The sequence below is a fragment of the Nothobranchius furzeri genome, chromosome 13 (genome assembly GCF_043380555.1).
Source record: "Nothobranchius furzeri strain GRZ-AD chromosome 13, NfurGRZ-RIMD1, whole genome shotgun sequence".
NCBI classification, from domain to species: Eukaryota; Metazoa; Chordata; class Actinopteri; order Cyprinodontiformes; family Nothobranchiidae; genus Nothobranchius; species Nothobranchius furzeri.
The window spans coordinates 64,553,764-64,576,824 of NC_091753.1; the positions used below are offsets into that span (position 1 = coordinate 64,553,764).

Here is a 23,061-nt window from a genome sequence, read left to right on the forward strand (position 1 = left end):
GGAATCAGAGCTACTGTGGTTGACCATGTTCTTGTCCATGAGGGAGGCTGGACAAGGGGTACAAACAAACATCGGTAGATTCACTGTGTCCACAAAACTTCGACAATTTAGAGAAGAGAACAGGTAATTACTTTTATCTGACATTATAGTACAGTATGTAAATGTTGACAGCAATTACTGTATGACATACTATTGAGCTGTAAGTCCCACCCATCTGTAAAACCCCACTGGACATCTAGATTACATAAAAAACAGGCATTGCAAGTGAATGAAAGAAAACGATTATTTTCTCACATTTACTTGCATTGATGATTTTTCTATCTAGAGGTCCACTGGAGTTGGAGGAAGGGGTGGGATTTACCAGCTTTTTGTACTGTACCACAGTAAAATTGAACATGCGTTTCAGTACATCATTGTACCAATGCACTATAGTATTGTAATGGAGGGTTGTTCTAACTGTTCTTACGCCTAGTATCCCATGGATGTTTTTCTAATCCCTTATTCTCTATTTGCATAACTCAAAGACTGCCACATGGGGGTGGGAAGACAGGGATGTTCTCCCCACACCAAGAGATCCTAATTGTTGATATAGTCTGAGAAACATGCCATTGCACTGAGAGAAATTCAGCAGAAGAACATTGAGGACCATGTACATTTTGAGGGTATCAACCTCTCTACTGTCGATCGTGTCCTAATGCGCAACAGACTGCACATGAAACAACTATACTGAGTGCCCTTTGATCACAACTTGGACAGAGTCAAAGAGCAAATATTCCGGTATGTAGAGGAGGGCATATATCCAGACACATTCAATGTTGATTTCTCTAAGTATTCATTTACTGTAATGGAGTAAATCACTTTCTGTATCACTTAAAAAACTATATTTGTTTCAACAGAGGGTTTATCAACTGGATGCAATGGAAAGACCCCATGAATACATCTACATGAATGAAGGTGGGTAATCTCACCAAAAGAAGGAGACACATTATGTGCAGCCATCAGCAATCACGGGATTGTGCACCATCAAATAAACACTCAGCAACCCCTCCTTTTCCTCAATCACATGCGAGATGCTCTGTTAGGGCAGCAGGATGAGCATTACATCTATGTTGTTGTTTGGGACAATGAGTTTTCACAGCACCCTCCAGGTTAGAGAGTGATTCAATATGAACCAAGGTTTTATCAACATTTGCCTTCCACCATACTCCCCTTTCCTAAACCCCATTGAGGAATTCTTCACCGCATGGCGGTGGAAGGTATAAGGTGGTGTATATTACACCAGGGAAAATCTCCTGCAAGCCATGGAACTTGCCTGTGTTGACATTGGTATGGAGGCACACCAAGCTGGGATATGGCATACCAGGGGTTTCCCTTCCCCGTTGCCTGGCCAGATAAAATGTGGCCTGCGATGTGGATAAAGTTCTGTGGCCTGACCCAGTCATGATGTTGTGGCTGAGTAATGCACTTACGTAATATTTGTATATTTTTGCACTTCATTTGTACATGGGCTTACTATACACAAGTGGCAAAGGTATACAGTCTCTATTTTTACAAGTGCTACTTGTAAATGCTCAAGATTTCAGTTTTGTCTTTTTGTGCAAGTGCTGAATGAATGTTTTAACATTAATTTTGCTTGCAGCGAACAACAAACAATTATTTCTCCAGCTTCACGTCCTGAGCATTGTTTTTTCTAATTTTCTACATAGTCTTTAGTGACTGTTCAGTAGCAATCTAATTTTGATTTACTCGCACCACTATTTGACAACAAGGTTCAATTTTGAGCACAGATTGAACTGTTTTGAGGTGAAAGTTCGGCTTAGCAAGAAGAGTCTGAGGTTTTGTGGATGTAGCTTGAAAATTGGATATTGTGTTCACAGTTTAGAGAAAAGGACAGCACCTTTCAAGAAATGTGTCTTAGCAATTGAGAAAAACTGTAAGATCAATAGTACTTTAAAGTTATCAATACTGTAATCAAGTAGCATTTGCAAGTTTTGGTGACTTTTTTTTACTTTTTCCAATCGCCCATCAAGTCCAGAAAATAAGGTTTTAATAACTGCCAGCCATTTTCCTAACAGAAAGCACCTGACTGCCAGCATTTTTACTGTTCTTTGAAGAGTCAAAGAACATTGTGCTCTTTGATCGTGTCAATGCCAAAACTATCAAAAGAAAGAGTAGACTCATTTCTTACATCAGGAAGAATCGGCGTGTTTCTAGAGTTATCCATTCTGCAAGTGGTTGGATTTAAAATGACTTTAGTCAATGGCAGTGAATGAGGTAAGTTGGTAATGTGCTGGCGAAGGTTCTCAGTCATCCAGGTCATGGTAATTCAAAAAGGTTCAAATGAAGGCAACTGGACTTCTTTAGTTACTTGAAGACGTTCCGCTTCTCATCCGGATGAAGGAATCGATGAATGAATTCTACCAAACATATGCTCGTAAATGTTAAGTTCTTCACATAAATTTATATGCTTTCATGACTACCACTGGTAATTAACAATTGTATGGTTTGAAAGTGGTTTCAAATCATGAATCAAAAATATATTTCTAAATAATTTAATGGAAAAAGTTACACACAAATTAAAAACAAAAGGCTGAAAAATTCCATTTTCAGATTATTAAGAAAGTCAACCGAAAAAGGTGGCTCCCATTTGCTTCGGTGTTGCTTGGTGCATTCTATTGATGCATTCTACGCAGAGCGACGAAGGGTAATGTGGTTGACCATAAACTTCCCATGACTGCTGGGCTTCATTATCACCCAGCACCTTTAAAATGTCCAACTTGGCCTGCAGCAGTCTTTCTCTGTTCAGTCTGGGCAACATTGGCACAATACTGACGGAAAAAGATTCCTCCGTTTCATGTCTTGGCATCAAGGGCTTTGGAGGAGGCTCTTCCAGGAGATCCATTAGATGGTCATTTATGTCTTTCCACTGTGTCTTGGAGGACTTCCCTGCTGCCTTTCTTACAGGTGCTGAAGGTGTTGGGTGGCACTCTCTGGGGCTTTGTGATTTTGGGATTTCCCTATCATCAGATCTAGAACAGTTCTCTGATGATGGGCCTGGAATAGATCTGCTTCCTGATGGGGTGCAGGAAGACCCACCACTGTCCTCCACTGCACTCCAATGAAAATGTTCCTAGAACTTGATAAAAGCATAAAAGGCAGGAAAAAGGACATAATGTTCGTAAACTTCCAATCCCTTGGCAGCAGTTTTTATTTATTTATTGTGTTTTTTAACTAAGCCATCTCGCATTGCAACGCCTTCCATTTTGATTTGCAAATGTCAACTGAAGAAAAAAAAACACCCAAAAAACCAATGTGACTGTTATATTAATTGACTGTTATATTAATTTTATTCTTACAGGTACCTAGCTTCTGGGGACTCAATGAGGAGCCTAGCTTCAGCTATTAACTGGGACACAGCACTGTGATAAAATCAGTCCGTATTGGTTGTGCAGTCATAGAGAAGGTGATGATGGAAAGTTTCCTTCCAAGACCCACCCAGAACACCTGGGAGGAAGTGGCTACAGGATTCTGGGGAAAATGGAATTTCCTAAATTGTTTGGGAGCACTAGATGGGAAACATGTAACCATACAAGCACCTACAAAGTCTTTCAATTACAAGAAAACATTTTCTATAGTTCTTCTTGCCCTTGTGGATGCAGAATACAGGTTCAGGACTATACAAGTGGGGGACTTTGGGAGAACAAGTGACAGTGGTGTCTATGCTAGGGTTGGGCATCGAGCATCAACTGGAACCAGGACCAACTGTTACGTTTTTCCCAGAATCGTTCAAAGTTTATTTCGATTCCTAGTATGCCGACAGGAAGAGGAATCCGTGGCAGATCTCCGTGAAAAATAAGCGTGATCTGCAAATTGTGATCAACGCTTTTCAGAGCTGATCACACCAGCTGTCTGTGTGCAGCACCACCCTTGTTAACCTATGTTCTCAGCAAGCCCCCACAATGCGGCTCAAAAACTGAAGCAATCCCAAAAGTACCAAAAATTGCAGTTCCACCCTCATCCACTAGGGGCTGGTGTCAGAAGCGAGCAAATCCTCATTGACTCCCATGTTAAAAATACCAATTTCACAGCAGAAATAAACATGTTTACAGCCTGGTACCAGAACATGTTTTTGGTTTAAATGATCTAGTTTACACTCATGACAACTCTGAGGGGGGTGAATTTTTTTCTCACTCTTCTGTTTAAGTGTATTAAAAGCCTAAAATTCTGTATAATTAATGAGCATCAGACCCACGTGACCGCAGAGCTAGCTCCGTGGAAAGGCCTCAGTAGAGCCTCGGTCTGGCCTGGAAACTGCTCCGGGATTTTGAGTCTCTGTGTTTGTGCGTCTTATTTGGATATTATTTGTGCAATTGTTGGACAAAATGACTTGCTGTGGCATTAATTGCACTAATAGAGCGTCCAAGGAGTCTCCACTTCATTTTTTTCTGTAAGTAAAATTATATTTATGTATTTTAGGTCACTGCCGAGCTGAGCTTAGATTTTAACATGTACTGTTTAACCATGAAATTTAAATGTAATAGGGTAAACCCCAGTGCATTTAACATAATGCTGCACTTTAGAAAATGGGTTGAAATATAACATGTTGGTGGAGCTGGGTTCCCACTATCGGCTTGTGGAGCCCTCGGAAGACCGATGTTTTCCACCCGTTTCTCCCCTCCCCCACCCGTTTCTCCCCTCCCCGCAGCTCGGCGCATCTCTGTCTGATTGCGGCTTCTGTCTGCTGCGCAGGCTGCCGGCTTTCAGCAGCTTTCGAGAGACCTCTGTGTTCCACCCGGTTTTACCCAGCGGTCAGTGTTGTGCACAGTTAACTCCGATTGTAGCTAGGTTGCTACCTCCATTAGCTTAGCTCCCACCTCCGCGTTAGCTTTGGGTTAGCTTCAGGTTAGCCTGTAGCTAGTTCGACCGGGTGTCGTCAGTTGATCCCAGCCTTACAGCCCACCCTCAGCTCCACCTCTCTTCCCTTTTGTGGAATTGTCTGGGCTTGACGGAACCTGTGACACGGTCAAAATGGCGGTGGTGGCCACCTCCCATTTATCTTCAAAAACGTGTTATTGGAGCCTATGGAAACCCATTGTCCAATATTTATATGTCGATGGTTCTCAGTCACATCAGTCACGAAGGCTAGCGCCGTGCAGTGATCGTTTCGGCATGAGCTCTATTTTTTTCGTGAGCCGTCAGTGAGCCATGTCAATTTTGGCAGGAAGTCAATTCAAAGCAGATGAGGCACGCCGGGAAATAAAAAAAAGTTTAATTTCTAAATAAAACACCGCAATTGATAAATGTGATCATTTTTGTGCATCTAAACCATATGTCGATGATCTAAACAGACTAGATGAAAAATGAACAAACACACACACACACACACACACACACACACACACACACACACACACACAGAGTCCTGCAGAGAAATACAGCATTTCCATAATTTTAAAAGCAGTTTTTACAGCAAAAAATGGATTTCATAAATGTAAATACAAACAAATACACAGCAGCAGGATTAGCGCAGTTTCCGATACCAAAAAGCAGGGCAAACTGGTTATACACATACAAGCGCACACACACACACTCACACACTCACACACACTCCTGTGGAGAAACACGGCGTTTCCATCATTTTAAATGCAGTTTTCACAGCAAAAGATGGATTTAATAAATGTGAATACAAATATGTTTAATTAAAAGGTAAATTTACAATAGTATTTTACACTACCACAAACTGTTATTTACTTTACCACTTAGAAAGGAGCTGGTCTACAAAACAGCAGCAGGATCAGCGAAGTTTCTGATATCAACAAGCAGAGCAAACTGGTTACACACACACACACACACATGCATGCACGCACGCACACACACACACACACACATGCACGCACACACACACACACGCACGCACACATACACACAGGGAGGGGGGTTAGAAAACAGTAGGTGTGAGCAGAAGTGCTCGATGAAAATTCTCGCCTGATGTGAACAGAGGAGGAGCGGCCAGCGCAGGAATTTCGTGAGCACACATCTAAAGCTACTGTTGCGTTTCTGAAGAACAGCGTGAAGGTGATTGAATGTCTCCTGATCTGAACCCAATCCAACACCTGTGGGGAATTCTGAAGCAGCAAGTTGAGCATCACTCTCCATCCAGCATCCAGGCTCTTAAAGAGGTTATTATTGGAAAATGGGAAAAGATAAATGTTGCAATATGTCGCCGACTTGTTTATTCCATGACTAGAACACTTGGTGCTGTTCTTGAAAATCATGGTGGTCATACAAAATACTAGATGTAGTAGTTTTTGTTGTGGGGTGCATTAATTTCTGCTTAAACCAATTTTAGTAAAACTGAAGATTTTGCGATCTAACTTGTATTATTAACCTCAATTTCATGTAATGGAGTTAAACACGTGTTCGATAAAACCAATAAATTCTGGAAATTGTTCTTTTGTTCATTGAGCTACTGATTAAATTCATATTTTAAAAGGGGTGTACTCATTTATGCTGAGCACTAGGGATGAGCAAGTACACCACCATCTGTATCTGTTCAACCATCTAATTTATCTGTATCTGTACTCGGAGTGGGCGGAGCCTAAACCAGAACTGGGCGTGGTGTCACAGTAAGTAGGTGGGGCTTCAATCAGTACATTATTTTAAGTCTGAAATTGATATGGATTGATCAGAAGTTGCTTCCTCTATTGTTTATTTGAAAACTTTTTACAGAGAGGCCTCAGAACTGAGATTAAATGTTTTTGATCACAACAGTAAAGGAACTATTACAGAACAAAATTTTCAGTAAACTCAGAACATGAATATTGTCGTAATTTGGTGCTTTATGAATAAACTTTAATTGAATTTAATATTTAAGCACATAAATGAATACAACTGAACTGATGCAGTAGGAAATATGAACTAGAACAAGACACAGATTTCATATTTTATTTTATTGTTTTATAATCAAACTGATTATTTTTCCTAATGTTCTTGGAATTTTTTCCCACACAAAGTTAAACAAACCAAGGTGCGTGCGTGCGTGCGTGCGTGTGTGTGTGTGTGTGTCTGTCTGCAGGGCTTTAGGTCCGGACAGTTCTTCATACATATAGCCCGCACCGCTCCTCTTCCCCTCAAATTCAGTTGAGGAGAACAGAAAATTTCCAAGCGAGTTTCACGTCAGCTGCTCAGTTGCGGACTGTCAAACTCCACACATAAATGTGTTTGTTTTACCAAAATCAAACTAACCCAGCAAACATTGGTCCAACGGCAAGGCAGTGAAACTCACGACCCGAAAAGACATTGTTTCAACTTTTATTTTGGAACTAGCCATCTTTACAAAATATAGTAATATTTTAAAATATCTATAAAAAATAAATAATAAAAAAATTTGAGGGCGCCTTTCTCAAACCCAAGGTCACCTTACAATTAAACAGAGATAAAAACAATAAAACAACAGATGTTCATAGAGGAATAAGAACAAATAAGATACATAAAAATTTGAAACAATCTAAAGTGTAGGTCTAAAGGGAATAAACTTGTTTGAATAAGTGGGTTTTGAGGTGCCTTGAATAATGGAAAAGAGTCCGTATTTCTAATGGCAGAGGGAAGTGAGTTCCAGAGCCGCGGAGCAGAGCAACTGAAAGTTCTGCTCCCCATGGTGGTAAGGCGAGCTCGATGTTGAACCAGATGAAGAGCAGATGAGGATCTAAGAGATCGGGAAGTGGTTGCAATAGTTTATGTTTATTTATTTGGCAGACGCTTTTATCCAAAGCAACTTACAATTTATAACGTAGGGCATGTTGTGATCTGTGGGGGAAAGCGGAGTACCCGGAGGAAACCCACGCATGCATGGGGAGAACACGCAACTCCACGCAGAAAGGCCACAGCTGAGTTTTGAACCTGCAACCTTCGTGCTGCGAGGCAACAGTGCTAACCACTGCGCCACCATGCAGCCCATAGTAAGTTACACAGATAAAGTGGAGCCATGCTATGTATAGATTTAAATGTGAGTAGTAGGATCTTGTACATGATCCTGGTTTCTATTGGCAACCAGTGTAGGTTTTAAGAACAGGAGTGATGTGATTTCTTGAGGGGGTCCCAGTAATGATGCGTGCTGCAGAGTTCCGGAGAAGTTGGAGTTTATGAAGGGATTTAGTCGGGAGGCCAAACAGAAGGGAGTTACAACAGTCAATACGAGAGGTGATGAGACTATGAACGAGGATTGCAGCAGCATGAGGCGTGAGAAAAGGACGGAGTCTGTTGATATTGCGAAAATGGAAATATGCGACCCGAGTAGCATGGTTAATGTGAGATTGGAATGAAAGTGCATCATCTAGAGACTAGGAGAAACTGGGAGAATTTTTTAAAACAGAAGCAGTGCCAATGAGTAGGAGTTCAGTTTAATTGCCGTTTAGCTTAAGTGGATTACGCAAGAGCCAGGATCTAATATCAGATAGACAGTTAGAGAGGGAGATGTCTAACTTTTATCGGACTGACGTCGTTTCAGCTGTCATCACACGCCCAAATGTTTGCAGATTTTAACACCATTTTTGGTGGTGGAAATATTTTCAAGTAACAGTAGGTGTCAAAGAGATAGCTCAACTAGCAAGACACCCAACTTACAGTCAGAGGACCCAGGGACAAATCCAGGCTGGCAATCAGATTTTTTTTACAGTTATGATATATTTTTACAGTAATACAGTAATAAGATGCCCAGATTTTAATTAATAAACATCCAAGTCAGACACGCCAAAAGACGTTCAATTCGTGGCCAGAATAGATGTCAGGTCAACTTTCAGTTTGGAACTATTGATGCAAGTTGAAGCCAGTTTCAGAGGAACAGCAGGGATGTATACCAGTGTGGGGTATCCCAAAGATGTTTCTTTAACAGATAATACCCAAATCATTTTATCCGCTTGTTTTTCTTTTGGTTTATGCAGCAAACAGAACCTCTAGACGTGTTCTAAGCAAACTGAAAATGTAAACTTACTGCTTGTTTTCCACGCAGGCCACCAGCAGGGTCAGCAGGTAGAAGGAGAGGAAGATCCCCAGACAGAACAGCATGCCCATCACGTACTTCTCAGCTGTGGAGACAAAAGCTCACTCTTACCTGGACCCAGTTCTGGTTGGACTGGTTTTCATGTCCATCATCAAATGTTTCAAGAGGACAAGGGAAAAGAAATCTATTGAAATAACTGGTTTTTCTTTTAACTGAGAGCTGATGTCTCAATGTGATTTACCTTTATAAACAAAGGGTATGAATCGGTGAATGTGCTGTCCCATTTGCTGTGTGACCAGGACTGTAGGTTTCTAGCTTATAGCACCGGTGTAGGTTTTGTAGTACTAAACAAAACGTTGTAGCACTAGCATAAAAATCTGTTACAATATCTAAAATTCTAAAGTAGCTCTTATAATAAAAAAAATCTTAGCGAGAAGAAAAAATGGCGGATTGGCTCTGTGTTTAGCCGAGGGCCATTACCATATTTGGTAGTTATCCTGACGAAATAAATTACTGATGCAAGTCACATGTTTGTTACGAGTAACATCCCAACTTTTCATGCGCTTCTGAGGCTCTTCATGTACAAATTCATCTGCCGACTGAGTTTGTCAGCTAACGCGGTTGTTAGAGCTCTGTCATCTTTATCTTACAGTGACACGAGGTACTCCTCAGTCCTTTTTAAACATTGGAGCAACTGCCTATACGGTTTGTAATTAGAATGTGTTTGTATTTTATTTTTTTTATTTTTTTTTTATTTTTTTTTATTCTTGTTATGGACATATCCCTTGTCTGAAATAAAGTTTGATTGATTGATTGATAGATAATGTGAAAAACTGAACGGGTGGACAAATATGCCCAAAACTTAATTATTAAATATCTAAATAGCAACTCCAATGAATAATATAAGCCTTTTTGCTCACTTAAGACACTTAAAATGTGAAACACACTGTGTTAATGGATAAAAAAAGTGGGTTTTTCATGTTATGTCTCCTTTAAAGGTGAACTATGTACGAACTGGACAGTACAATAATCACAAAACAGTCCAACGTGTCTATCACATTGCAGGGAAGGTTACAAGGACAAGATCTCCTGTTCAGCTGGCTGGGAGAATGCCGGCTTTTCTGTTTTCAAAAACGGCCAGGCTAACATCGCCCCTCTTCATTCTTCATGGTCCCAGAGCCAATCGCTGGATTTCACTCACGTCACGTGACTTCTGCAGCCGTGCGAAACTCAAATGGGGGACAGGAAGTGTTTCGCTCCACAACAAAACACAGACATGCAACACAGCGAGATGGATGAGAGCGATTTTACTACGGCTTTAAATGAGCTGCCACAGACGCAATGACGCGAAAAAATACATCTTCTTTTAGGTTATGACCCATACAGTTTGAAAAGTCACACTTTTCATACACTGTGGAGGATTTACCCAGCGCTGAAGCAATCGGCAACACTGAGTATTAGGATCTACTTGTAGCTAAATTTTTATGCCTTTTTAAATCCAAGTTTCTGGTACATTTGTTTGATTTTAACAAGATATAAACGTCCTTTGTGGTGCACTACATGCAGGACTTGAAAAAAACGTTTGTCTTCATTCCTGATTAGAGTGACTGTAATGACAGTAGACTGCACAGAATTTCTGCATTTTAATGCCCAGTCACCAAAGTAAAAAGTGTTTTGTGCAGCACCAGCTACTTCCGGACCCCATCTGCATTTGGTGATATAGAAGCAACGTTATGTGAAACCCAGCAATCGTATTTGAGCCTGGCATTTTGCCTTCTGGTTGCCTCACTTCTAGCATCACCGCTGTGTTCCATTTGTTATTCACCTCCACTCTCCACCAGCAGCTCATCTCCAGCCATAAGAAGCCTTTTCTGCTCCTGGTTAGTTGAAACGGTGTTGTGGAGAGAACTGAAGCCAGTACCGAAGCATTTTCTAAACATAAGAAGCCTAAACATCACTTGCGTCACAATCACTAGGCAGCAAGGTGTGTCGAAGCGGTCATCAGCTGATCGGGAGGCGGATGTTAAATAATAATATTACACTACATTTTATTTAACAGCGCCTTTCAGGACACTTTACAACAATGGGTAGAAACAATAAAACAAGATAAACACAGTACAGAATTATGTAAAAACACTAAGATGCTAAAATTTAAAAACAATGCATTAAAACTATGTGGTAAAAACTTGTATGAAGAGGTGGGTTTTGAGTTTTGATTTAAAAAGCGCAAAAGAGTGATTGGTGCGTAGATGGGGGGGGGAAGAGAATTCCAGAGGTGGGGAGCAGAGTGGCTGAATGCTCTACTCCCCAAGGTGACAAGGTGAGCGGGGGGAGCCGAGAGTTGAGGAGCAGTAGAGGAACGAAGCGCACAAACAGGAGTGGTGATGTGAATTAGAGATTAGATATGTAGGATGGAGCCAGGTTATGGAGAGATCTGAATGTGATGAGCAGAATTTTGAAGCTGATTCTGTTTAATGGGCAGCCAATGAAGATGTTGCAGGATGGGGGTGATGTGGTGAGATGATGGAGTCCTAGTGATGACACGTGCTGCAGCATTCTGGAGAAGCTGCATTTTATCAAGGGATTTGCTGGGGAGACCAAAGAGAAGTGAGTTGCAATAATCAATCCTGGATGTGACGAGGCTGTGGACGAGGATGGCAGTGGTGGAGGGAGTAAGAGAAGGACGGAGGCGGGAGATGTTACGCAAGTGAAAATAAGCAGACCGGTTAATATTGTTGATGTGAGATTGAAAAAAGTGTGCTGTTGAGGATGACACCCAGACTCTTAACATGAGGAGAGGGAGTAACTGCTGAGTTATCGATAGAGGTGGGGAAACTGTTAGATTTGGATGAGGTGTGCCTACCAGGAGGACTTCAGTTTTACAACTGCTCAGTTTGAGGAAGTTGGAAGTGAACCAAGAATGGATTTCTTGGAGACAGAAGGTAAGGGTGGAAGGTGGAAGTGAAGTTGAGGGTTTGGTTGAGAGGTTCAGCTGGGTGTCATCCGCGAATGTTGTGTTTACGGAAAATGTGACCTAGTGGGAGAAGGTAAATGATGAAAAAAGGGGCCCCAGGACAGAGCCCTGTGGCACACCAGCAGAAAACGGAAAGAGACTGGATTTATATGACTTCAGTTGAACGAATTATGTACGACCAGAGAGGTAGGAGGTGGGAGGTGAACCAGGCAAGAGGAATATGAGTGACACCTATGGATGACAGTCTGCTGAGGAGAGTGCTATGGGAGATGGTGTCAAATGCTGCTGTGAGATGGAGAAGAATGAGAATGGACAATAAACCAGAGTCAGAAGCAGTGAGGAGGTCACTGGTGATTTTGAGACGTGCTGTTTCAGTGCTGTGAAGAGGACGGAAGCCAGATTTAAATTGTTCATAGATGTTATTGGTGATGAGGTGATCGTGAAGTTGAGTATAGGCAGCCATAGACACACCATGGAAGAGATCTTGGTGGGTTTAACTCAAGCATCCTGCTAACAGAACAGGATCCACTCAGATCTGGCAGCTGGTGCCCTTCTGAACAGAAGACTTCAGCATTTTTTATTTACTCACAGTTTATGGCAGGCGAGACCATCACATCCAGGATCTTCGTGCGGTTCCCCGCATCGATCAGTTCATCGGGTCTCAGTGGGTATAAGCGCAGCGGGCCACCACAGGCCTCATCCTCCGTTTTCACAACTAACACCACATAGAAGCTGTTGCTGGGAAAATCCTTCCTCTAGTTTACAGGATGAGATGTTAGATAACTGTGGGATAATCAGATCTGCACCCAACCTTGTAACACACAGGATAAAGGAATACCTGAACAGTGATGGCACCTTTCTTTGTCATTGTCTGGTACATCCCTATAAAGGCCACGTTGTTGTCCAGGTCATAGACCGGGCACTGGATTGAAAAATTAAGCCATAAACATAAGAACATCCACTTTACTCTGAATAAAGTAGGTTTTAGTGGGGGGGGGATGGGGTACCTGGATGTCCTGGACAGACATGACAGAGCACGGGAAGGCCATGTCAGAGTTGACCTTTAAGATAACTGCATCCACGCCATCTGGAAACACGTACTTAAAGTACTGAGAGGGAGAAAAAAGACACAAACATCTGCATCATTTTATTCTGAAAATTCAGAAAAAAGGAACCATCCATATGCAGAAAATCAGAAATGAAACAAAAGCTAGAGCAGAAAATTTTATTCTTACTCTGAGAAACTGAAACTATTACAAAATCCATCCTTCTCACTTCATGTTCTACATGTGCTGCTCGTGCTGTTCACCCCTGCTCTGGTGGTATTTTGTCCTTTCATTATAAATGCAGAGGAGGCCGGTTAACTCATTCACTGTCAGCCGTTTTCTGAACAGAAAGACCCTGACTTCCAGCGTTTTCGTGCATTTTTACTGTTTATGAAAAGTCGCAGAATACTGTGCTCTATGACTATGTAAACACCAAAACTACCAAAAGAAAGAGTAGCCTCACTTCTTACATCTAGAAGAGTCGGCATGTTTCTAGCTTTTTCCATTCTTTCACAATCAGTTGTCTTAAGTGCAAGCCGCAGAAGCTTTTCCAGTTTGCGCCTCGCTTGTTTCATATCATCCCAAAACGATATCCTAATTCCTGGATTGTCTGCTTCGTGATCACATGACGTGTGACAAACATGGGTGAAGATCAGCTTTACAGCTATGATGTTTACTCCCAAAGTGTGGAAGCTTGTTCCCAAGCCTGCCCCGATAACTAAAGTCAACAAATGCGTATTTTATCAATGGCAGTGAATGAGTTAACAAGGACCATTTCCTGATAAGAAAAGCCTCTCTGCCAGAGTCTGAGTGTTTTTTGGAAGAGTCACAGAATGTTGTGCTCTACGATGATGTCAGTGCCAAAGAGTAGCCTCACTTCTTACATCAGGAAGAATCTGCTTGTTTCTAGCATGATCCGTTGCCAAATTGTGAGCGGCAAACGATTTTCTGGTTCGCGTCTCACTTTTTTCACAGCAGTGGCTCAAAATGATCCAACATGTGGATTTTCTGCTTCCTGATCACGTGACTTGTGATTTACATGGATGAAGATCAGCTTTAGAGCTGTGATGTTTGTTCTGACGGTGTGAGGGCTAATTAAGATGGCCGCCCAGTAAAAAAATGCAAATGACGACTTTAGTCATCAATGGCAGCGAGCAGTTGGATTTAAAATGACGAATTTTGTTGTCAATGGCAGTAAATGAGTTAATGAGCAGTCAGGCTGGTTAAACAGGAGCCGGGCCCGTTAACGAGGAGCCAGGTTTGCTCACCTGGGGTTGGGACGGAGATGCAGTGAAGCTGAACTTCTCGTCTGTCCTGTAATCAGATGAAATGGGTCAGCCATGTAGTAAATCAGAGATTCTAAGCCAGCCCCTTTTGTCACATCACTCACTGCAGGGTGAAACTTTCAACACGGCTGACTCGGAGCTGGTAGTGTGTCCCCTGACTGGACAGGGTGGACACGTCCACAAAGAAGTACTGGGTCTCAGAAGCAGCTCGGGTCGGAGGCTGGCACAATGTTCGGGCCACGTGTTTGTAGGGGTATTTCCTCTGGTAGCTGCAGAGCAACACCAACAGCAAGACTGTTACTAAAATTCTCACAGATTAAGCTTATATTCTAGAAAATCATTTTATTTATTAATATTACAGAATGAACTAAAACAGAAATCAGGACAAAAAGTCAGGAGTTTTTACGTAAGGTATTTTTGTGCATCACTAACTGAAGAAAATGTTCTTTCGTAGTTTTAAAGAAATAATAATAAACAATTCTGAGTCCTCAAACATGTCAGAAGGAAATTTTCCCAACACAAACAGAGGAAGTGAAAGTCCAAGATTCATAAGTGATCAACTAAAACACACCTACAGCAAGGAAAGTCAGCTGTAATGCAAAGAGGCAAACTCCACATGTAACAGAGATTTTGTTACCGAGTCTGGGCCAGAATTAGAGCAAGAGAACTCTAGGTTCTTCTTGCTAAAAAAGTGCCAAACTGTTGGCCAATTTGGTTAACTGAGTTGACTTTTTTCTGTTGGAAATCATCTATGGACTCAAATGTGTCCTAACAGTTCATGCAAATTTTCCATACATCTTTAAACTTTCCATATGTTTTCATTATGGTCATTTACATTGAATTGCATGGGTAATTATTATTATATTAAATATAATAGAGCTAGCTGTTAGTTCCTGTGAAATGTCCGGCTCAGCACCAACACCATGGGTCAGAACCTCCTAATACTTCTGCTGGAATAAACCTGAAGTGCCATAGAGACGACAGGGAAAATCTTTCAAAAACACAGAACTGCCAACCTTCTTACAATATTTTGAGTACCACATGCGCAGCGTTTGTCTCGCTGACTTTTGAAACTTTGTTGCTTTCCACAATGTAATTTCCACATCCACTGGCTGGAAACTTCTTCTTGAATAGTCCAAAGTATCATGTATTTTTAATATTAAACAGTAAAACCCAAAAGTTGCACTTACCTTCCTTATATAATAAGTGTGCTTATACAAGCTGATAGCCACAAGTTACTTGCATTGAATTATTTCAATACTTATTCAAAAATGATATGTATTTATTGTTAATGATTAATTTTGTATATTGCAACAGGTGTTTGTTTTCAAGAATGTGATATTAAATTGACATAAAGCAAATGTGCACACACCACCGGGGCTAATTTGTAGATTACCTGCAGCTCCCTGGTGGCAAAATGCATGATGAGGTAGTTTAGAGTGTCGCAAGCATGGCCATAATTTTAAAATTAGATATTTTTTCTCAATAATTTGGATAAATTTAATTTATTCATTCTTCCCGTTTAATTTTATTCATTTACTGTTGTTTATTTTGTACAAATCAAATTGGTTCCCCTTCTAGTTTCTAATGTGAAAAGGTTAATTCCAAAAAAAAATTCCATTTCCTGCATCTTTAATCTGCTCTAATTATAAAATGTTTTATTTCATAGGTGACCAATATAAACTCTGTTGCTAGCATAATAATCCTTGTTGCATCCCCTTTGGCATCTAGGAGTGGCGAGGGGGAGAACACAAGGAAAATAAAATAATATAAATTAAAAAGGATGTAAAGTAAAGGATGGTGTATGGAAAGAAGGTGATGAATACATGGAAATGGCCAAAAGGTTTATTAACAAAAGGTGGTTACTTAGATGTATACCGTAAATCCTCTAATACAGGCCCGAGCCTGTATTTGACTCAAGCTCATCAAGCTCCAGGCCTTTATTGGAAGGAGGGCCAGTATTAGAGGCAGGCCTCTATTTCTATTTGAGCAAAATGAACTAATGGTTCGCTGGAGTTTTTGACAATTAAAATTGCGCCCACATTTTCAAAGTTAAACCCATTTCTTTTAACTACGGTAGTTTCTGCTTCAGCCCTCTCCCCCCTCCCCCTGCTTCAGCCCTCTCCCCCCTCCCCCTGCGCAGCGGCCGCAAACTCACTGATGCGCCTGCAGCCTCTCGGAGTTCCTGCTGCTCTAAACATTAAAATAATTATTTCATTTTCTGTTCCTCACTTCTGATTACCTTCAATGGTGTCTGTTTGTTGCAACCAGCAGGTACAAAAACTAACTTGTTTTTATTTGACTATTTTTCTGTCCTGCCTGTTTATTATCTTCCTGCATCTCCTCTCAATCCTAAAGAAAAACTGCTACCTGGGTTCATATATATTCACCTTATGAGTTACCTTTGAACTGCAGTTCTAAAAGATCTACCGACCGCAAAAACAGCGGAGCGCTCGCTGTTTTGCGGCCGTATCAGCGATCGGTGCATCGGAGGACAAGGTGATGCCCGCAGCGCCCCGCTCCACAGCATGCAGCGAAACGCATCAGGCGCGAATAAAAGACAGAAAACATTAAAGGAAAGGAACTGACATGAACGATCGCGTGTTAAATTAGTTTTTGAGGTGGCGACACCTGATTGTTACTGTGGCCATGCTCAGGAGGCAGATCTACCGACCGCGAAAATAGCGGAGCGCTCCCTGCTTGGAGGCCGCATCAGTGATCTGTGCGTCGGAGGACAAGGTGAAGCGCCCCGCTCCACAGCAGCGATACACATCAGGCGCAAATAAAAGATAGAAAACATTAAAGGAAATGAACCGACATGAACGATCGCGTGTCAGTACCTACGGTCGCGGGGATTCCCTCCACGTCGCACCTACGTCACAAACTGCGGCTATAAACGGAAGTCGCCTTTCCAGCTCACCACTCAGTCATCGTTTCTTCAGATTCATGATCGGAGTTTCCAACCTACCGATCAATCCAACGAACTATCAGCTCATAGTAAGTTATCTTACTTACTTCTGGAAACCCGGCATTTCCGTGTCACTTCGTTGACGCTCGAACGCTCGGGGGTTTCCTAGATCAGCCGGCGTTTCACCGACGCTCTCACTTCCGCGTCTGTGAAACCACGCTCCCTATTGAATTATCGTATGATCACATTCTCTTTTTGTGGGTAAAACTCAAGAAAAAAAATTTTTTTTACTTGGTTTTTTTTAGTTTTATTACAAAAAGTGCATTTTATGATGAAATTGATGAAAAAAACAAGAATTTCTTGATATTTCGCATAGAAAAATACCGCGAATCAGTGAAAAATACCGCAAATCTGCGAATTCCCCCTGAAAAATGCTCCAAAGAAAAAATCCGTGAAGCAGCGAATCCGCGATGAACGAACCGCGAAGTAGCGAGGGATTACTGTATAGTGAAGTTGAGTAGTTCATACACCCCCTACTGCTGCTCTCCAGAGTGTTCTGCAGCATAATCAGCACGTTCTCTTTGAACTTGATAGTGTAATGACCTGGCTGGGGTTGTAAGCCAGGTGCATTCTGGGTATTGTGTTATATGTGTTTCCTATCGTTCTGCTAGTTCCTATGTGCTGATTTGCGTGTTGTGTGAGTGTTATGTAAGCCACAGGGAAGGTGATGTGTGTTCTGTGGAGCGGGTTGAATTAGCATGGTTAACTGACACCGTGACTCTGTGTGGTAGGAGTGTGATAGAGGATCGTGTCTGTAGCGTTACAAAGCGTTGAAGAAAAAGCCTAATAAAAGTCTGCGCGAACCTCTACTGCCACCTGCTGGTTGATTTGGGGACTATAACCCTGCCGCTGAGACGCTCATTCTTGCTTATTACCACATTCCACCCGGCCACAATAAAAGACCGGCCATTATTCACCTCTGCTGACTCCGACACCGGCCAAAATTGGAGACCCGGCCTTTAATTGAATACCGGCCTGTATTAGAGGCTTTACGGTAAAAATAAACATGGCTGAATTACCGCCCTCTGTGAAAATTAGGGAGGAGAAGAACTAAATAATAACCAACGCAAAGCAACAAAGATGAAAAGAAGAAAAATAATTATTCTAAAAGGAATGACCACAACTAGCATAATAATCCAAACACACAATTAGGGCTGGGCAATAAATCAAAAATGTATCATTATCTACATTTCTGATTCTTATAGTGATAATTTGTCCCATGTCGATAAATTGGCAGTGTTTATGTCCCTTTAAGAAGCTGTACCACCTTGGGTCACATAAAAATGTGACTCAATACGATACACGTGACAGCCCCATCTAGTGGACAAATTTTGTTTCTGTGCATACCTGTAGTTATCATCCATTTATCGTTACCGAGGTGAAATCCTCAATTTATCGTGATATTAATTTTAGGCCATATCGCCCAGCCCTACTCACAATACATATATATCGGACCACTTTCTGATAACCATTGAGTTTTTTATAACTGAGTTCTCGAGACATGAAAGTAAATTTCACTATAGTCGGTCTCTATCTGACAACGCAGTTGCATCTTTTAAATCAACTGTTCCATCTTTACTGTCCTCAGCATCTCAGAGGCACATAGCAGAGGGCAATATTTTCATTTCTAGCCCCTCACAAATTGATGCCTTAGTTCATCATGTTAATTCCTCTTTACGTGTGGCATTCGATGATGTTGCCCCTTTAAAAAAGAAGGTAATTAGGGACAGGAAGTTGGCTCCCTGGTTTAATTCTCATTTACGAGCCTTAAAACAAAACTCTAGGAAATTGGAGAGAACATGGCGCTCTACGCACCATGAGGAGGCCTACCTATCCTGGAAAAATAGTCTTGTGCTTTATAAAAATAAGCTTCGACAAACTAGAACTGCTTATTTCTCAGCATTAATTGAGGAGAATAAGCATAATCCTAAATTTCTTTTCAGTACAGTTGCTAAACTTACACAGAATCATAGCTCTGAGCCATCTATTCCCTTAGCCCTCAGCAGCAATGACTTCATGGGATTTTTTTACAAGTAAAATTAATTCTATTAGAAACAAAATCTTTTGCATCCTCCCTAATGCGATTTCTTCTTCCTCAGTAAGTGAGGCAGCATCAGAGGTGACTGTAGAACCTCATCTGTGCTTGAACCGTTTTGATCCAGTTGCCTTTGACACAGTTGATCACAATGTTCTTTTAGAAAGACTTGAACATGTTGTAGGGATCAAAGGAACAGCGTTAGGCTGGTTTAAATCCCACCTGTCTGAAAAATTTCATTTTGTAAATGTACATGACAAATCTTCTTCATACTCCAGGGTTACTTGTGGAGTACCACAGGGTTCAGTGCTTGGACCAATTCTTTTTACTATATATATGCTCCCAATTGGTAAAATCATTAGACAGCATGGGATAAACTTCCACTGTTATGCTGACGATACTCAGTTATATTTATCCATTAACCCTGATGAACCTAATCGGTTGGGTAGATTGCAGGCTTGTCTTGAGGACATAAAACATTGGATGACTCTAAACTTTTTGTGGCCTAGTGGTAGAGTGTCCACCCTGAGACTGGGAGATCAGGGTTCAATTCCTGGTTGGGTCATACTAAAGACTTTGAAAAAAATGGGACCCAATGCCTCCCTACTTGACCTACATTCTAGATTTAATCAAGTTCACTCAAACATGTCAAAATGCACAGAAACAGAAAGATTGCATTTGTAAAGATCCAATTATACAGTTAATTAGCAAAAAAAAAGTTATTTTGGGGTTTAGTCACTCTTTAAACTCTAGTCTACAGATGAAAATGTGAGACGGCAGGCTAAAATCAATGCCACTTTAACTCCTGAGCGTCTCTTTTCCTCAGCTGGAAACATTGTCTCAAAGAAAAGAGCCGGTCTGAGTCCAGAACATGTGGACGTGTCATTCAAGGGGAACATATTCTTGCCTTTAAGTGTTTAATTAATACTAAACTACTAGTAAGTAGGTATGACCAAAATCTGACTTTAGAATGGGGAACATATTCTTGCTTACAATTGTCGATTAGGCTCTATTAACATGTAGAGTTCCATGTTTATTTACATAATACCAGAACATAATATTTTGAATTACTTCTTTAAAAGCCACATATTGATTTGAGCTAATTGGTATGTGTGCTAATCAGCAACAAATCATTTACTTTCAGTTAACAAACCATTATGAATGGCTTATTTTGATAAAACTCTTAATTAATGTCCTGTTAATATTAGAATTACAGCATTGGTAATAAGAACCTAATAATAGCTTGATAATGACTAATTCAGAAGTAGCAGTCCACTAATAAGCATATTAATTGGCAGCTAGTTAATGGTTAATTTGTGTTCCCTAAACTACAGTGTTACCCAAATGTATTACAACGTTTTCTTAATGCCAAAATGGTGTCTTTGTTTACTTTGTGTCTGTAGTTAAAAGCTTAAATATGGTGAATGAACCTTATTCTATTTGCATAAAAGGTAAATAGATTTTTGTTGGAATTGGCACTTTATTTACAGGGGTGATTTTTATTTGCAAGGTTATACTTCCATAAATTAATGTTTTGAGAAATAAATGTTTAAGTTTGCTGAAAATAAAACGAGCTGAAACTAAATTGTTTTTATCATCTTAAACAAAACGCATCATTTTAGACTAACCAATTAGTCGGTAAATTAGCCTGTAGCATAATCGTTAGTGGCAGCCCCAGAACAGATGAACAGGATGGATGTGAATGGGAATAGGACTTTCAAGGATTTGCAGAGCAGGTGTTTGTTGATCAGTAAGTTCAATAATATAAGCAGAATTGGAGTATTTCCCTTTTCCAGCAGGACATATGAATCATCTTTGAGCCACCTCCAAGTATACATCCAGGAGTCACTTTTCCCATTATTTTTATGTTATTCCCAGACTAGATCATTCATTTCATCTTCAGTCTTCTATACACATCCCATAATGACAAAAACAGTTGTGAGATTTTTGCATATTTATACAAATGATGTAAACTGAGAAGTCTGCCCCCTTCTTTCCACAGGAGCCGTCAGCAGCACGTCATAGCTGCTGATAGGAACCGCTGTGGTCAACAGAACCTTTTCCACTGGAGCCGTCAGCAGCGCGAGTCGGCCGCGTCTCAGGAGCAGCATGTCGCGACCTTTACGCGCCGGTTTTCTACACGCGACGCCTCTGAAACGGGTCAAGTTCGACATTTTTGGGGAAGGAAAGACAGGAAATCGGACGTGGAAACGGAGCGAAGATTTTCAGAATAAAGAAACGTACTGCCTTCCGGATGCTTTACTTTTAAAAGACGTTACCACCTGTGCGGCCCCGTGAGAAGTTATCACCTAGCTAGCGGTCTCCTTTGTTTTTCAGGTCCGTATTGGCGATTATAAAACGGACAGAACATAAAACACAAACCTTTTGGAGCCATGTTGTAGTTTTCTCCTGCTTGTTGTTGTGTTTACTGACGAAGTCACTCGTGTGACTTCGTGCTCTGTCGGTGACAGCTGCTCCCCTGCTGCTTCGCGTCTAGTGGGAAGGGCCAAGCAGCAGCTTACGTGGGCAAGACGTGCTGCTGCAGTAACGTGCTGCTGACGGCTCCCGTGGAAAGAAGGGGTGAGAAGTCTTTGATGTGTTCAAATCCAGCTTATTGGCCTCAAACCTTTCACCTCAGATTGTGGGTCTTATAGGCAGATTGTTTCCTTTAAAAAGGTGTCGCCTGGAACAAGCACGCAGCTGACACAGGCATTCCTATGCTGTCAGTCTTGCATCACACCACAGAGGTGGCTGGAAAGACCACTCAGCAGCCAAAGAGGTCATTTCTGAGGTAAGTTTTACAAGAACTACAAATAACATGTGTTACACTCATTTTGCACCGTTTTTGATAACTTGTCTTACTAATGGGCCATTCCCATCTGTACTGGGTCGGCCTGGGCCGGGTAGCCCCAGTCGGCCCCAGCCTGGCCCGGTTGACTCCACACATCCTTGTCTTAAGCCCATGTGGGCTGATTCTACCCACCAATCAGAGGCTTGCTCTAATGGAAGGTGTGAATTTGCTGTCAGCAGTGGGTGTGTTGGCCCTGGTCGGCCTGAAGCAGACCCCCTCCAGAAGAGGGCTGAGAATGAGCCTTGGTTGGCCCGGAAAAATACCAGGCCACCCAGATATGTAAACAACCCATGCTACCCGGCCCGGGCCGACCCGGTACAGATGGGAATGGCCCAATATTCAATGTGAAAGTTTATAATTACAAACCTGTATAGTAGGGCTGCTCAAGTAATTGAATTTTAATTAAAATTATAATCTGGGCTTTGAATTAGGGCTGCACAATATATCGCAAATATATCGTTATCGAGATATCAGCATACGCAATATGCATATCACAAATAACAGATAAATATCGCAATGAATGGTCAGCTCAAATGTTTGCTTCACAAAATGCAATCTGTCAATCAAACGGAAGCATGATGTTTTTTTTAACTAATCAAATAGAGCGCTTCACCCATTTAGCCAATTGGGTGGGTTCTCATAGGTCAGATGCCCGCCTGAGTTAGCTTTACTCTGCTCTTTCTGGTGATTCTGCTTTTCCCGGGATCCACTGATTGCCTTTTCTTGTTCATTTTCTTTTTCCATTTCCTCACATCTTTTGGTTTTCTCGTTTTTATGATTTTTTGTCATTCTGTTTATTTCTTTGTATTTTAATTATTTTTGTTCCTGAGTTAAGTTTTTATTTATCGCAATATTAATCACTGTTATCGCAAATTGCAGGTTTTTCTAATATCGTGCAGCCCT

The 23,061-nt window shown here is 41.2% G+C and overlaps 1 protein-coding gene across 1 annotated transcript in view; it reads right to left on the reverse strand.

Moving 5' to 3' along the window:
- Window positions 1-23,061, reverse strand: part of sidt2 (SID1 transmembrane family, member 2) — a 60,642-nt gene that overhangs the window by 29,139 nt on the left and 8,442 nt on the right. The window contains exons 3-8 of the mRNA XM_015976893.3: window positions 14,409-14,573; window positions 14,287-14,332; window positions 12,980-13,081; window positions 12,811-12,894; window positions 12,562-12,727; window positions 8,990-9,083 (exon numbers count right to left, since the gene is read on the reverse strand). Of these exons, the coding sequence (XP_015832379.3) occupies window positions 8,990-9,083; window positions 12,562-12,727; window positions 12,811-12,894; window positions 12,980-13,081; window positions 14,287-14,332; window positions 14,409-14,573 (657 nt within the window). The remainder of the gene's footprint in view (window positions 1-8,989; window positions 9,084-12,561; window positions 12,728-12,810; window positions 12,895-12,979; window positions 13,082-14,286; window positions 14,333-14,408; window positions 14,574-23,061) is intronic.